The sequence below is a fragment of the Triticum aestivum genome, chromosome 7A, assembly GCF_018294505.1.
Source record: "Triticum aestivum cultivar Chinese Spring chromosome 7A, IWGSC CS RefSeq v2.1, whole genome shotgun sequence".
NCBI lineage: Eukaryota > Viridiplantae > Streptophyta > Magnoliopsida > Poales > Poaceae > Triticum > Triticum aestivum.
In genome coordinates, this window is record NC_057812.1 from 456,730,823 (window position 1) to 456,743,913 (window position 13,091).

Here is a 13,091-nt window from a genome sequence, read left to right on the forward strand (position 1 = left end):
TCTAGTGCACTCAACTCACTAGCAATTGATTCATCGTGATTGGATCTTTTAAAAAGATTAGCTAGTGGATGGGGATCCATATCAATTGATTTTTCGCAAGCAAAGATGCAAGCATATAGAAGGCACATGGCAACACAAGCAAACAAAAGATCTGACGAGAAAACGGTGAACGAAAAAGAGGGCGAATGAAATGGCAAATTTTTGTGAAGTGTGGGAGAGGAAAATAAGAGGCAAATGGAAAATAATGTAAATTGCAAGGAGATGAGATTTGTGATTAGGAACCTGGTATATGTTGAAGATCCTTCCCGGCAACGGCGCCAGAAATTCCTTTTGATGTCGCTTGAAGCTACGTCGGTATTTCCCCAAAGAGGAAGGGATAATGCAGCATGGCGGCGGTAGGTATTTCCCTCAGAAATGAAACCAAGGTTATAGAACCAGTAGGAGAACCAAGCAACACAACATAAACATCCCCAGCACACAGATAACAAGTCCTCACAACCCGACGTGTTAAAGGGGTTGTCAATCCCTTCCGGGTACGGCGCCTCGAGATAGGCAAACGGACGTCAGATAAAATTCTAGTAGATTGATAGATCGAACGCCAAATAAAATAAATAAGAATAAATTGCAGCAAGGTATTTTTGTATTTTTGGTTTAATAGATCTGAAAATAAAAGCAAAGGAAAAGTAGACCGCAAAGGCAAATATATGAGAAAGAGACCCGGGGGCCATAGGTTTCACTAGTGGCTTCTCTCGAGAAAAATAGCGAACAGTGGGTGAAAAAATTACTGTTGGGCAATTGATAGAACTTCAAATACTCATGACGATATCTAGGCAATGATCATTATATAGGCATCACGTCCAAGATTAGTAGACCGACTCCTTCCTGCATCTACTACTATTACTCCACACATCAACCCCTATCCAGCATGCACCTAGTGTATTAAGTTCATGGAGAAACAGAGTAATGCAATAAGAACGATGACATGATGTAGACAAGATCTATCTATGTAGAGATAGACCCCATCGTTTTATCCTTAGTAGCAACGATACATACGTGTCGGTTCCCCCTCTATCACTGGGATCAAGCACCGTAAGATCGAACCCACTACAAAGCACCTCTTCCCATTGCAAGATAAATAGATCAAGTTGGCCAAACAAAACCCAAATATTGGAGAAGAAATACGAGGATATAAGCAATCATGCATAAAAGAGATTAAAGAAACTCAAATACTTTCATGGATATAAAAAGATAGATCTGATCATAAACTCAAAGTTCATCGATCCCAACAAACACACCACAAAATATTTACATCATATGGATCTTCAAGAGACCATTGTATTGAGAATCAAGAGAGAGAGAGAGAGAGAGAGAGGAAGCCATATAGCTACTAACTACGGACCCGAAGGTCTACAAAAAACTACTCACGCATCATCGGAGAGGCACCAATGGAGGCGGTGAACCCCATCTGAGATGTTGTCTAGATTGGATCTGGTGGTTCTGGACTCTGCGGCAGCTGGATCAATATTTTGTCGACTCCCCTAGGGTTTTGAGAATATTGGGGTATTTATAGAGCAAAGATGTGGTCCGGGGGGCACCCGAGGTGGGCACAACCCACCAAGGCGCGCCTGGGCCTCCCAGCGTGCCCTGGTGGGTTGTGCTCTCCTCGGAGCACCCCCCCCAGGCGCTGCCAAGGCCCATTATGTTCCTTCTGGTCCAAAAAAAAATCTCTGTAAAGTTTCGTTGCGTTTGGACTCAGTTTGATATTGATTTCCTGCGATGTAAAAAAACATGCAGAAAACATCAACTGGCACTTGGCACTATGTCAATAGGTTATACAAAAAAGATATAAAATGACTATAAAATGATTATAAAACATCCAAGATTGATAATATAACAACATGGAACAATCAAAAATTATAGATACGTTGGAGGCGTATCAATGTCTATGTAGATCATCACCCACAGCGAGGCCATTATCGAGCATTCTCCATGCATGCACATTGGCTTTGTTTGGAACGGTTTAGAACTCCATCATGAGCTACCCTTGTCTGGATGAGAGTAGTGAAGCTTCAAGGTTGTTGATGTCACCACAAGTGTCTCACTACTAACATAAAGCGGCAAACATGTCATTTTACCGCTCATAGTTGGGGGTACCACAACCCTCTTAACTATCTGACCGTATGTTGGTTCCTCGAGCATTGTAGTTTCTTTTCCAAATCCCTATCTATGTAGTCCAATCCTCACTCTGAAATATATAAAAAAGCAAATGATCACGAGTTCGTGACATTGTTTTTGGCAATGGTGGAGCCACCACCCAGATACCATGCGCAACTGCCCAAGCTCTACCCACGGTTTCTACCTTGAAATAATGGAGGCATGAATAACTAATCAAGCTTTTCCATGGGCAAACGGTTGTTGGCCGTCAAGAGCCTCCTTATGTTGCACGGGCTCTATGATTAAAATGGTTTCTCCCCTGTTTCTTTAATATGCAAGATAAAATGTGTAACATTTGTTTTGCAACATACGATAAATCATTTTTTAGTACCATAGAAAGCCAAGAGCAAAATATCAAACTATAAATGTAGAACACTTTCCATGAAAATAGCATCAACTATGTTGAGAATCCCGAAAAAAGTTATACCATTTTGGAGACATTGTGATGATTTAATCATGATGGCGGTTGTCAAAAATATGTGATTTCATCAATTTGGGTTGATTTGAAGGCATATATTATCAAGACATAAATATTTGGGCCAAAACCTTGCTACAATTCAGTGTGAGATCTAGTCCTTAATGCCATGGCTACATAACCCTCTCACTTAGCAACTATAGCAGAGTCACCATATCCGCCCGATCACCATAATAATCGTCAATATGGTGATTTTGGGCCTAAATGTCACTCTACCTGAGTCGCCATACGGCCCCCCATCGCCATAAATTATGGAAGACACTGCAAAACGAGCCTATGAGACGCCATATTTGGAGGTTGGCTGAGGCGATATGGCGCGTCGTCCATCCATCCAAATATTGGTCCCACTAACATTTCAGGGCACACACTCCCTTCTGTCGCCGCCTACATCTCTGTGCCTCTTTCATTTGGTGCCATCATTGTCGCCCAGGTCACCATGATTTGGCCACAGTAGCCTCCGCCCGAGCCGTTCCCAGACTTCTGCCATCGGGCCTTCTTTCCATTGTCACCCATTCCGCCATCGCCCGTAGGTAAACTTCCCCAACCTTTTCTCATAGATATAGTTTAGCGACTCATGTGTAGATGGATCCGATGGGGGAGCTTATGTTCTTTGATGACTCGTCCTCGAATTCGAGCTCCGATTCCAAGAGAGAAATGTTGGACGCGGAAGAAGACATGGTCATGTTGATGATCGTTGAATGGATAGTATCCACCAGAAAGAAGAGGAAGCATGCATGATCGCAGCTTAGTCGTGCGATATTTTGTCGGGACAAAATCAGAGGCCACAAATGACTGATGCAAGACTACTTTTTGTCGGGTCGCTCAAACTGTAATGAAGGTTTATGGAGAGTGGTTTCTACGAGCACTCTATGCTAAGGACAGAACCATGCCTCTAGAGATGCATGAAGCAAAAAGCTGGCATGGGATGCTACGGAGTGTTGACTGTATGCATTGGAAGTGACAGAATTTTGGAAGGATCCAACAATAATTTTGGAAGTTGTTGCCTTCGAAGATATGTGGGTATGGCATTACTACTTTGGGTTGACTAAATCTCACAATGACATCAATGTCTTGCAAAGATCTCATCTGTTTCAAAAAGGCTGGCTGCTGGTACTTCTCCACCTTACAACTTCATGGTGAATGACCATTAGTATGATCAAGGCTACTACCTAGCTGATGGCATCTATCCATCTTGGTCTACATTTGTGAAAACAATTTCTAAGCCTGAGAGCAGCTCAGAGGAAAGACATCAAGAGGGCATTTGGAGTGTTGCAATCAAGGTTAGTAGAAATTATCCGGGGCCTGCTCGTTTCTGGAACAAGGTTATCTTGGCAAATATCATGACATATTATGTTATCTTACACAACATGATAATAGAGGATGAGAAGGATATGCCAGGCTTCATTGACTATGAACGTAATGGAAACCAGTTGGGCCTCGGAGGAACCCAAAACGCATTCAAGCATTTCTTGAGGCGTACTGGAAGACTAAAGAACGGGCCTCTTATCATTGTTGAAGGAGGATCTCATTGACCATCATTCATGGCTAGCTGGAAGAAGGGATGCTTAAATTTCTTTAAATTCCATTCATTTTTTGCTTTAACAAATTATTTGATCAGATAATTTGTTGCATTTAGATTATTTTTGTAGGATAAATGGTTTATAATAATATTTGTTGAATTATGCTCATTGTTTGATCTAAATTGTTATAAATATGCTAGAAAGAACAGATGACTCAATGGCAGATGGGTCCTACATGCATGATAAATATGAAGGACACATTACGATGACCAGTGGCGGAGATACGTTGAAACAAAAACAAGGCTATGGCCCACCCAGGTTTGTACTAAAACATTGAGCCTAATGGTAAAAGTGGGCCCATGCGGATAGAAAACTTAGGCTTGACCTTCAGTTTGGCCCGCCAAATTTATATGTTGTAGCTCCGCCACTGATGATGACTATGTGTTTTCGCACCACTGTCGCTGCCTCCATATCCCATATAGTGACTCTAATAGAGTTGCTTTTTATTATTAATTTTTTTATTAAAAAAGGAGAAGGACCTTCGTCCTCTGCATCTGGGCGATGCATACAACCACTTTATTAATTATTCTTATAAGATCTTACAAAGTCATACAACAATAAGACTAAAGCCACCATCTAAGCAACAACTGTCGCTACTCATATTCAATTGATAAAGGGGCGCTGATAGTCTAGGCCTAATACCAAACAGACATCGCAGCTAAACCTAAACATCTAAGACCTGAGGTCCCAACCAGAACGCCTGCCGGGTATGGGGCACCTACCAGTCCGGCGCACTCCTCAACCAGGACGCCTGCTGGGTATGAGGCCGCCGCAGCTACCTGCCACCAATCCATCTTCTGTGTTCTACTGCTGCACCACCTTGCCCGGCCTCTCTGCCATCAACGCCACCATGACGCCTGATAGCGTCACCCTCCTGCGCGAGTCCCATGCCACACATCGGGCGCCGAGTCTCCACTGCGCCACGCCGCCGAGAATCGCCACCATTAATGTGCAGGATGAATGACCGCTCCACCAATTATTCCGTCCACTGGCCCCTCGAGCCCGTGTACACCTCCAACAATGACGCCACAAGAGGGAAGCGACACAATAATGCCGTCGTCATCCGATCTACTGATTTAGGGTTTCCCCCGGAGGTAACAGATAGTGGTCTGGAATTTCTCAACAACGATGCCTTCAACAAGGGAATGACACCGAATAGTGCCGCCATCGCCGGCCTCGGCAGCAGCCGCGAGCAGGTCTTCACCCAGATCTTTTCCAATGGCCTACACCAAGCGTCTTGTGCATGGATCGTCCACCACCGCGGCTGCCGCGTCGTCCATCGTGAGTTCACAGCCGCCGACACATCCTCCGCCGTCCGTGGCCGCCACCCCAAGATCCAGCCCTCACTGGCCGCCGGAACGAAGCCACCGAGCCCCATCAAGGGCGGCCAACGGGGGCGGAGAAGCTAGATCCGGCCAAGCCCGGCCAGGATTCGGCCTCTCCCCACGCTGAAGCCACTCCCGCGGCCCTGCATCTCGCCTGCGCCCGAGGCGACGCAGGCAGCGCATGCGCGCGCAACGCCACAGAGAGGGGAAACGCCCCGCCACCACCTTCCCTAAGCGCGCGCGGACTTCGCCAGCGGCCCCTCCAGCGGCGGCGAAGCGAGGGAGGGGGCAAGGGGGACCTAGCGGCGGCGGCGCTAGGGTTCCCCCGTGTCGCCCGGGGGCGACGCGGCTTTGCTCTTCATGATGGAGCCTCATTTTTTTACGGGATGTAGTAAGCTAGAGTTGCTGTTACGCTCTTTTCATACTCTATCTTCGCAGAATTCAGGAACCTATTGGCAAAAAATACCTGTGTCCAAGCCAGGCCCGCATCGTGAACCTATTAGCAAAAACTACGTGTAACAGAGCCAGATCCGCTCTTGTACAAGCCATGTCACATGTTGTCCTTTGCCAAGCCATGCACTCTTCCTGGACAATATGGATTTTCAAATTGTGTAGTCAAGTATATAAATTTGAACCAAAAAATTCAACATTTCTGCATGCATATGCTAGTTTCATCAAAAAGCTGGGTAGTCAATTGACTACCCAGCTGATGAGTGGCTTCGCCACTGTGTACAGTACTACTCCCTCTGTAAAGAAATATAAGAGCGTTTAGATCACTACTTCAGTAATCTAAATGCTCTTATATTTCTTTATGGAGGGCTTTGCAATACATTTCCAAAATGCGCGCTGCAAAATAGCAAAGGAAGAAACAGCCACATTGAGAATTCAGGAAAAAGGTGTTCCGTTTCAGGGATATTGTGTCCATTTAATCATGACAGACACAATTTGCAGAGCTTTCCTGCATTCATCTTCACATATCGGATATCTTACATACACGATGCAAAACCTTCACTATGCAGTAGCTCTGTTCAAATTTTCCCTCCAATTCATGCAAATGGTGTCGGAAGGCAAAAATTTGTAGCTCCAAGAACCCAGACCACGGCACGACAGCTGCTACGTCTGCGTCTAGCCGTCTACTGAATAATTACATGAGTTTACATGGAGCAGCACAAGGATGCCACCACCCCTTGGTTGTCAAGACTCCTGCGCTTGTGGCAGAGCAGCCTCGCGATGTTCCCAGCATCGCCGGTGCACCTCCTCCATTCTCTCTGCTGGATTGCAGACGCCGGAGCAGTTCCAGTCGAAGGATGCCCCACATGGGTTCCCAGCCTGCGCCTTCCATTCGCAGTCTGCATGATCAGAGAAGATGACACATGAAAATGTGCGTCACCTGCCTTATGTTTCCACAATCTGAACAGCAAGCAGAAGTGCTTTGCAATTGCAGCAAATGCCAGGTTGACTGATGTTGGATGGTAGCAAATGCCAGGTAGACTTTGCATCACATTATCACAACACATACCAGGGCTGGCAATGATGGTTGGTGAAGTAAATATATCCCCAGAGTTAGAGATATAAGAACGACGTACTGATGGTCTAAAACAAAATACTGTACTTATGGTCACTCGCCACATCGTACAAAGATAGAGCCATGTGTTGTGTCCATGCCTACTGAAGTGCAAGAGACAAAAGAGTAACTGAGAGAGAAGATAGATCAACACCCACTAGATTTGCGAGCAACAGGCACTCGCCTCTGTCTTATTCTGAGGTCATTCAGGTTAAAAGTAATCAAGTAGTAACCACTAAGTGATGGTAACATTCAGATGAATGAAATACTTATGTGATGTGCCGACATGTTTGGTGTAAAGAGCAACTTCTGGGGAGCTGGGGGACAGAAAGGTGGTAAAGGCAAGTCTTGAATTTATGTGCTAACAAACACTGTAGTTGGTAAGACAATTGGATCATCTTTTTCTCAGTACAAAATTCAAAATGATTAACTCAACTACTTAGTACTGTAAAGCATATAACTTCCAGGTTAAGCGATGTCGCAATGAGCATGCAATAATTATCTAGATAAAATAGGACAGTATGCTGAAGCAAAATGGAAAATCAACAATAAAGAAGCGAGATGCCAACCTGGAGGAATACCACAACAAAGGCTTCTCTCATCAACATGCTCAACATCCAACCCAATCAACCAAGAACCAAATGATACATCTTCATTTGTATATTTGTGCAAGATATGCCTAAAAATGATGTCAAACAGATATGAGATGAAGCAGTAATGTAATCCATTTTATCAGGCATTGCATATCCACATCAGAAATTTAGGACTCACTTGTTTGCTGATACGTAGGTCGCCAAGTCCCTTGTTATAGCATACAGCTGCCGTGTTGCGTGCCTAAAGTAGTTGTTACCCGCAGTCCCAAACTTCCAATGATCTGGTTCGTAATATTTAGATTCACTGTGAACATTAAGCAGGCATTATCACATTATATTACTCCATGTTTTAGAAGAAATGTCAGTAAAATGAAACCATCTATTTGGGAGCATCTCTAGTAAGACCTGTCCTTGTAGTAATTTGTAAATAAGAGAATGCAAAACTCATTATCTTCATTATCCGATCAGAATAGGAATGAATAATCTGAAAATGAAACAATTGCTTTGCTAGCTCATAACATGACTAACTTCCACTATCGGACGGATGATACTTCTTTCCCCACACCACTCGACAGTTCATATCACAAGTTTGCATTATCATTCAAAAAAAATGGGAGCTCTCGCCTGACACATTTCTCCATATGTTTAGTATTTTAATCAATTGGAGGCAATATGGGTTCTTGAGTATTACTTGTTAGCAATCACAGGTCCGGATTTCATGCAGCCGATGTACACCCGAGGTTTTGACCTATGCCGTGCCAAAATCGATCTGGTAATACCTGTGTTAAGAGAGAAAACCTCAGTGCATGAGAATACCGGCGAAACATTTACCAGCAACAAAGGGTTCTGTGTAGGCATACCGATGTTGACATGAACATCATCGTCAACTTTGACATAGAAATCAGCATCCCACGTGGACAGAGCAGTTGAAAGAAACATCTGAATCTTCAAAGGAAGCCCATCCTGGCCTTCAACGTGATTCTGCAAAGGGCGTCAATATTGATAGTCATTGGTAAGGTAAAAGCTAAAGTAGTTGAAAGTAGTCGACTCAGCATACAAGTCTAAGAATATCATTGTATTCTTTATCTTCTGCATCCATGGCACGCTCCACTTCACTGTCAGGACCAGGGTTTGCACTACGAGATGTAAGCACCAAAACTCAGTAGCGTGTCAAGCAGGAACATTGACTAGTATCTCTTTCCCAGATTTTTAAACTCAGCGATATCATACCTTCGTCCAATAACAAAACGCATGACAATGCCCTTGTCCTTCTCCAGCCTTCGCAAACCCTCACCTAGAGACAGAGCACTGTGAAAACTGGTATGAATGAAACATAAACAATTGGAAGTACCATGTCTTACAGGCTCTACCTTCTGGCATCCACGTCTTCCTGATAGAGTCTCTGCGCCTCCGATTATTGAACGTGGTCATGATACCCATGACGAAAAGCAATCTAGGTCGCATGTTTCCCTGGTCAGCGGCTGAATCACTCGGCGACACGCCTTGGCTCCTCATCTGCGCAGCTCTAGCGGCAGCCAGGCGCATCTCGATGTCCGATATCGTTCTGTCCAACGCGCTGCCAAACAGAAGCAGAATAAGCGAATCCAAACGAGAAGGAAAGATTCATGGCCGCTCAAGGTTCAGACATTACATGACGACTTCGCGGGTTTGTGCTTGGCTCAGCATGGCCCTCGAACGGCCAGAATTCGCCTGCAAAACCGGGCCGGTTGGCAATGCGCAGCCAGATAAACATCAACGGAAGAGAGGGGATTGAATCGGAGCGGCGCATTACCTTGCTTCGGCAGTCGGGTGGCTCGGGGACCGCCCAGTAGCTGCAAAAGTAGAGCAAACGTCACCACCTCCGCTCACGAAATCGACGAGCATTGGAGCAGCTCGGGGCGAGAGGAAGAGATTGGGGGCAGGTAAGGCGCAGAGAGCGAGAAATCCGGGAGAAACAGCGGATTTGGTGGGTGGGGGGGGGGGGGGGCTGAATGCGAACCGGTTGACGACGCAGACGCCGAGGAGGAAGCAGGCGGCGCAGAGCGCGGCGACGCACCTCGTGGGCACGCGCCCCGGCGGCGCCCGGTGGTGCGGCCTGGACGCGGCCATCGCTTTTGCCCGTGCTCGCCCTCGGATTCCTAGTTCGAACGGGAGGAGAGAGAGGGAAAGCCGTGTGAGAGGGAGAGGGAGAGGGAGAGAGAGAGCGAGCTTTTGCCTTGGTCTGCTCTGCTCACCTGCAATGCAGTGGCGCTCAGTGCTCCGTGGACTCGGCTCATATGCCCCTCCGTGATTTTTGGCTCCTCGAGCTTGCGGAAAGTGTACTGGTTGCTTTCTGTCGAATTATAAGTTTTTTATTTATAGGGGGTAAATGTCGATTATTTATTTAAAGGCAATGAGATCCTTTATATTTCGGGTATGTGGTTTCCTATACTTGTTGAAACAACTGAAAAAACTTAAAACACTTTTATATCATATCTCTACCAATATGAGTGGCATGAACTAAGTTTTTTTGTAACAACTACAGATGCAACCGCTCATATATACACACACTTGTCACCTATTAACGCACGCACGTATACCCTATCCCTATTAGCATATCCAAGAGACTCAGCCGACATATCATCTTAAGATTGACGAAGTCGCCGCAGACAGCTTCACAGTCGACAGGAACATCTCTTTCTACTCGAAGCACATCGTTGAAATGACTGAAATAAATCAAGGAAAATGTGACCACCAATGCCAAGTTTAGGACTTCCAACCCTGGTGCATTGGTTTCACCACAAAAAACCTAACCATTTGAGATACACTAAGTTCGCGGCACGAGCTAAGTTTTTTTTTTCGAAACGGGCACGAGCTAAGTTGAACTACTCTTGATTTGACTCGTCCTATTTTTTTACTCAAATAAGAGTATCATATTTTTTAATCAAATGGTCGTGCACAATGAATCCTTACGTACTACTTATATAGTATTTTAACTATATTGTATTATCTCCTGACTATGCCCTAATTTCATTTTGTCACATGTTATTGATGTTTCTGTGTGATATTTCTTCAATGCAAAAATAATGTCATTGATCTTGAGATGTACATGATTTAATATAAACAAATTTTGATTACGTTAAGAAAATATACATGTGGATGTTAAGAAAATGTCCTTGATTCATCTTTCGAGTATGTTAGTTATTTTTTTGTCAATAAAAAAAAGTATGTTAGTAAAATGGGCCCTGCATTGTCACTAGTCACACTTAGAAGCATAAAAGTCACGGGTATTTTTTTCATAGTTTCCAATGCATGACGTTGAATAGGATTCCACTTATAACGCGCTTACAAAATTAGCAAAATGGCACATGTCATTTTTACTTTTGCAAGATTGATACAATGTGTTTTATTCTTACGTGCTCATGCCATATACTTTCACACATATCAGTGCTCAAAGTCTAAATCATGAGTCCTATGTTTTCTCTACGGTATGAGTCCTATGTTTTCTCTACGGTACAATGAAACGAATTGGTAAAAATTGCTATGATTTACAAGATCCAGTATTCTGTTTGTAAAAATGTTCATTGTGCTCGAGACTCTTTACTCGTCTGTCTAAAAATGCTGAAGCTTACAAGCAAAGTAAGAGAAAACCCATAAGCAAGAAAACAATGAGAAACCCCATAAGCCACAATAGTCAAGTACCGTTAGTACGGGTTTTTTTTCCTTTAACTTGAAAGTAGTCCAGTACCCAAGTACCAAGACGTACTCTTCTAACGATCTAAACGAAACACCGAGGAAAGAGATTTCCATCACTCTATCTATGCACCGGGTCCATACGAGGGACAGCAGCATTAATCATCGCAGCAAACCTGCCTCCATTCTGTACGCGTAGCTCGAAACGGTCATGTCCTCTGCCGCGGCGGGTGAAAGCGCGTCGCTGGACCCGGCGCTCCAGGACCGGACCGAGGGCAAGGACACGGCCCCGAGGGCAAGGACACCGCCAGGTGTGCCGGCGCCGGCCCGGTGCACGAGGTCCACGGCGGAAGGTTCGTGGGGCAGCCGCTCGCCCCCCGCAAAATGCCGTGGCACGAATCCACGCGGGCCACCGCCGGGCGCACGTCCTTTGGACTCTACAGTAAAGGCACCCTTTTCGGCAGTGGGGGGGAGGGGGAGGAATTTGTTTTGCCGGGCCCACCTTCATCGGTTGGCCCTCCTTCTTTAACCCAGGGAGGGTGTTTGGATCTAAGGGATTATTTTTAGTCTGACTAAAAATAGTCCTTTTTAGAGGCTAAAGTTTCAAGCATCCCTGACTAAAAAGAAGATAGGACTAGTTTTGAGGCTAAAAGTTTTTAATCATAAAAAACTACTAAAATATGTATTAGTCATCTCTCTCCTCATTTAATTTATCTCCTTTAATACATGTGAGTTTTGAATTGGAAGGTTTGAAGGATAATAAATGCTTAATAGCTTTTTTGCGAGTAATTACTGTGACAGCGGCATGGAGTACGTGCAGCTTTTAGCACTTTGGTTCTCTCTCTCTCTTCACGCCTGTACGATCGAAACTGCATACTGACACTGGGATACATACAACCGATGTCGATGTGGGGGGTTTTCAGCATAGTCTGTTACAGAAAAGTGGTTCGGCCTCGTGTCATATATTGAATCCCGTGTCGCACGTAAAGTGCACGTTTGAATATTTGTCCCTCCCTCTACGTTCTCAGATGCGGTACTGCTATGGCGGTGTTTGGTTCACCGTAGACGCACATGTACTAATTGGTACAAAGTCACGCTTGAATCGGTGTAAGTTTATACACCCGGATTTAGTTTACAGGTGTATGTTACCTGTCGTAGCATGATTTCCATCTGAAATAAACACAGCGACTCGAGGTCTGTTTCGGTTATGCGGGTATCTAAGAGCTAACCGACAATCCTAGCGAGGCCTAAGACAGAAACATGCTTGGTTTATCTCCATGTATGTATAATGGAATGAATCACAATGACATGCCAACAACGAATGGATTTTCAGTGTCACATGCCGCCCCTTGACAATGCCGCATCACAAGGGCATCAGCACAAGGCGGTAATCACCACGGAAAAGGGCGAAAACTCACACCGGCATACAGGTGCGGGGGGCACGCACCTACCAAGCCCTGTCTGCCCGCTCGGTTGCCTTGCGATTTCTGAAGTAGTTGGATTCCGCACGAGGACACAGTAGGCGCACGATAAGTTTTAAGTTTCAATCGTTGAAACTTAGGATTTTTCATCTAAATCTTGCAATTTTCTCGCTCGCTCTTGCAAAGTTTCATAGATAAAATTTTAAGACAATTTTTTTGTTAATCATAGGCACACAAATCATAATTT

At 44.8% G+C, this 13,091-nt stretch overlaps 1 protein-coding gene across 2 annotated transcripts; it reads right to left on the reverse strand.

The window, feature by feature from the left end:
* Positions 1 to 6,456: 6,456 nt before the first annotated feature.
* LOC123147544 (beta-1,6-galactosyltransferase GALT31A) lies at positions 6,457 to 10,004 on the reverse strand. 2 transcript variants are annotated; one of them, XM_044566815.1, is made up of 11 exons: positions 9,751 to 10,004; positions 9,544 to 9,583; positions 9,403 to 9,461; positions 9,122 to 9,327; positions 8,982 to 9,045; positions 8,809 to 8,887; positions 8,612 to 8,732; positions 8,443 to 8,530; positions 7,930 to 8,055; positions 7,728 to 7,837; positions 6,457 to 6,943 (listed from the first exon to the last, which is right to left on the reverse strand). In XM_044566815.1, the coding sequence occupies exons 1-11, from the start codon at positions 9,858 to 9,860 to the stop codon at positions 6,789 to 6,791; spliced, it is 1,158 nt and encodes a 385-aa protein (XP_044422750.1). In that variant the 5' UTR covers positions 9,861 to 10,004; the 3' UTR covers positions 6,457 to 6,788. The 2 variants fall into 2 exon arrangements, with proteins under 2 accessions (XP_044422750.1, XP_044422749.1); XM_044566814.1 differs by having other exon boundaries at positions 8,443 to 8,732.
* Between the last annotated feature and the right edge of the window lie 3,087 nt (positions 10,005 to 13,091).

What these genes read in the sequence shown, in the direction of transcription:
- LOC123147544 (XM_044566814.1), bottom strand. Translation starts at nt 9,860, where the DNA reads ATGGCCGCGTCCAGGCCGCACCACCGGGCGCCGCCGGGGCGCGTGCCC. An exon ending in CAAACCCGCGAAGTCGTCAT is followed by an intron (nt 9,328 to 9,402) that starts GTAATGTCTGAA and finishes TCTGTTTGGCAG; the next exon opens with CGCGTTGGACAGAACGATAT. An exon ending in TTGTTGTGGTATTCCTCCAG is followed by an intron (nt 6,944 to 7,727) that starts GTTGGCATCTCG and finishes CTGATCATGCAG; the next exon opens with ACTGCGAATGGAAGGCGCAG.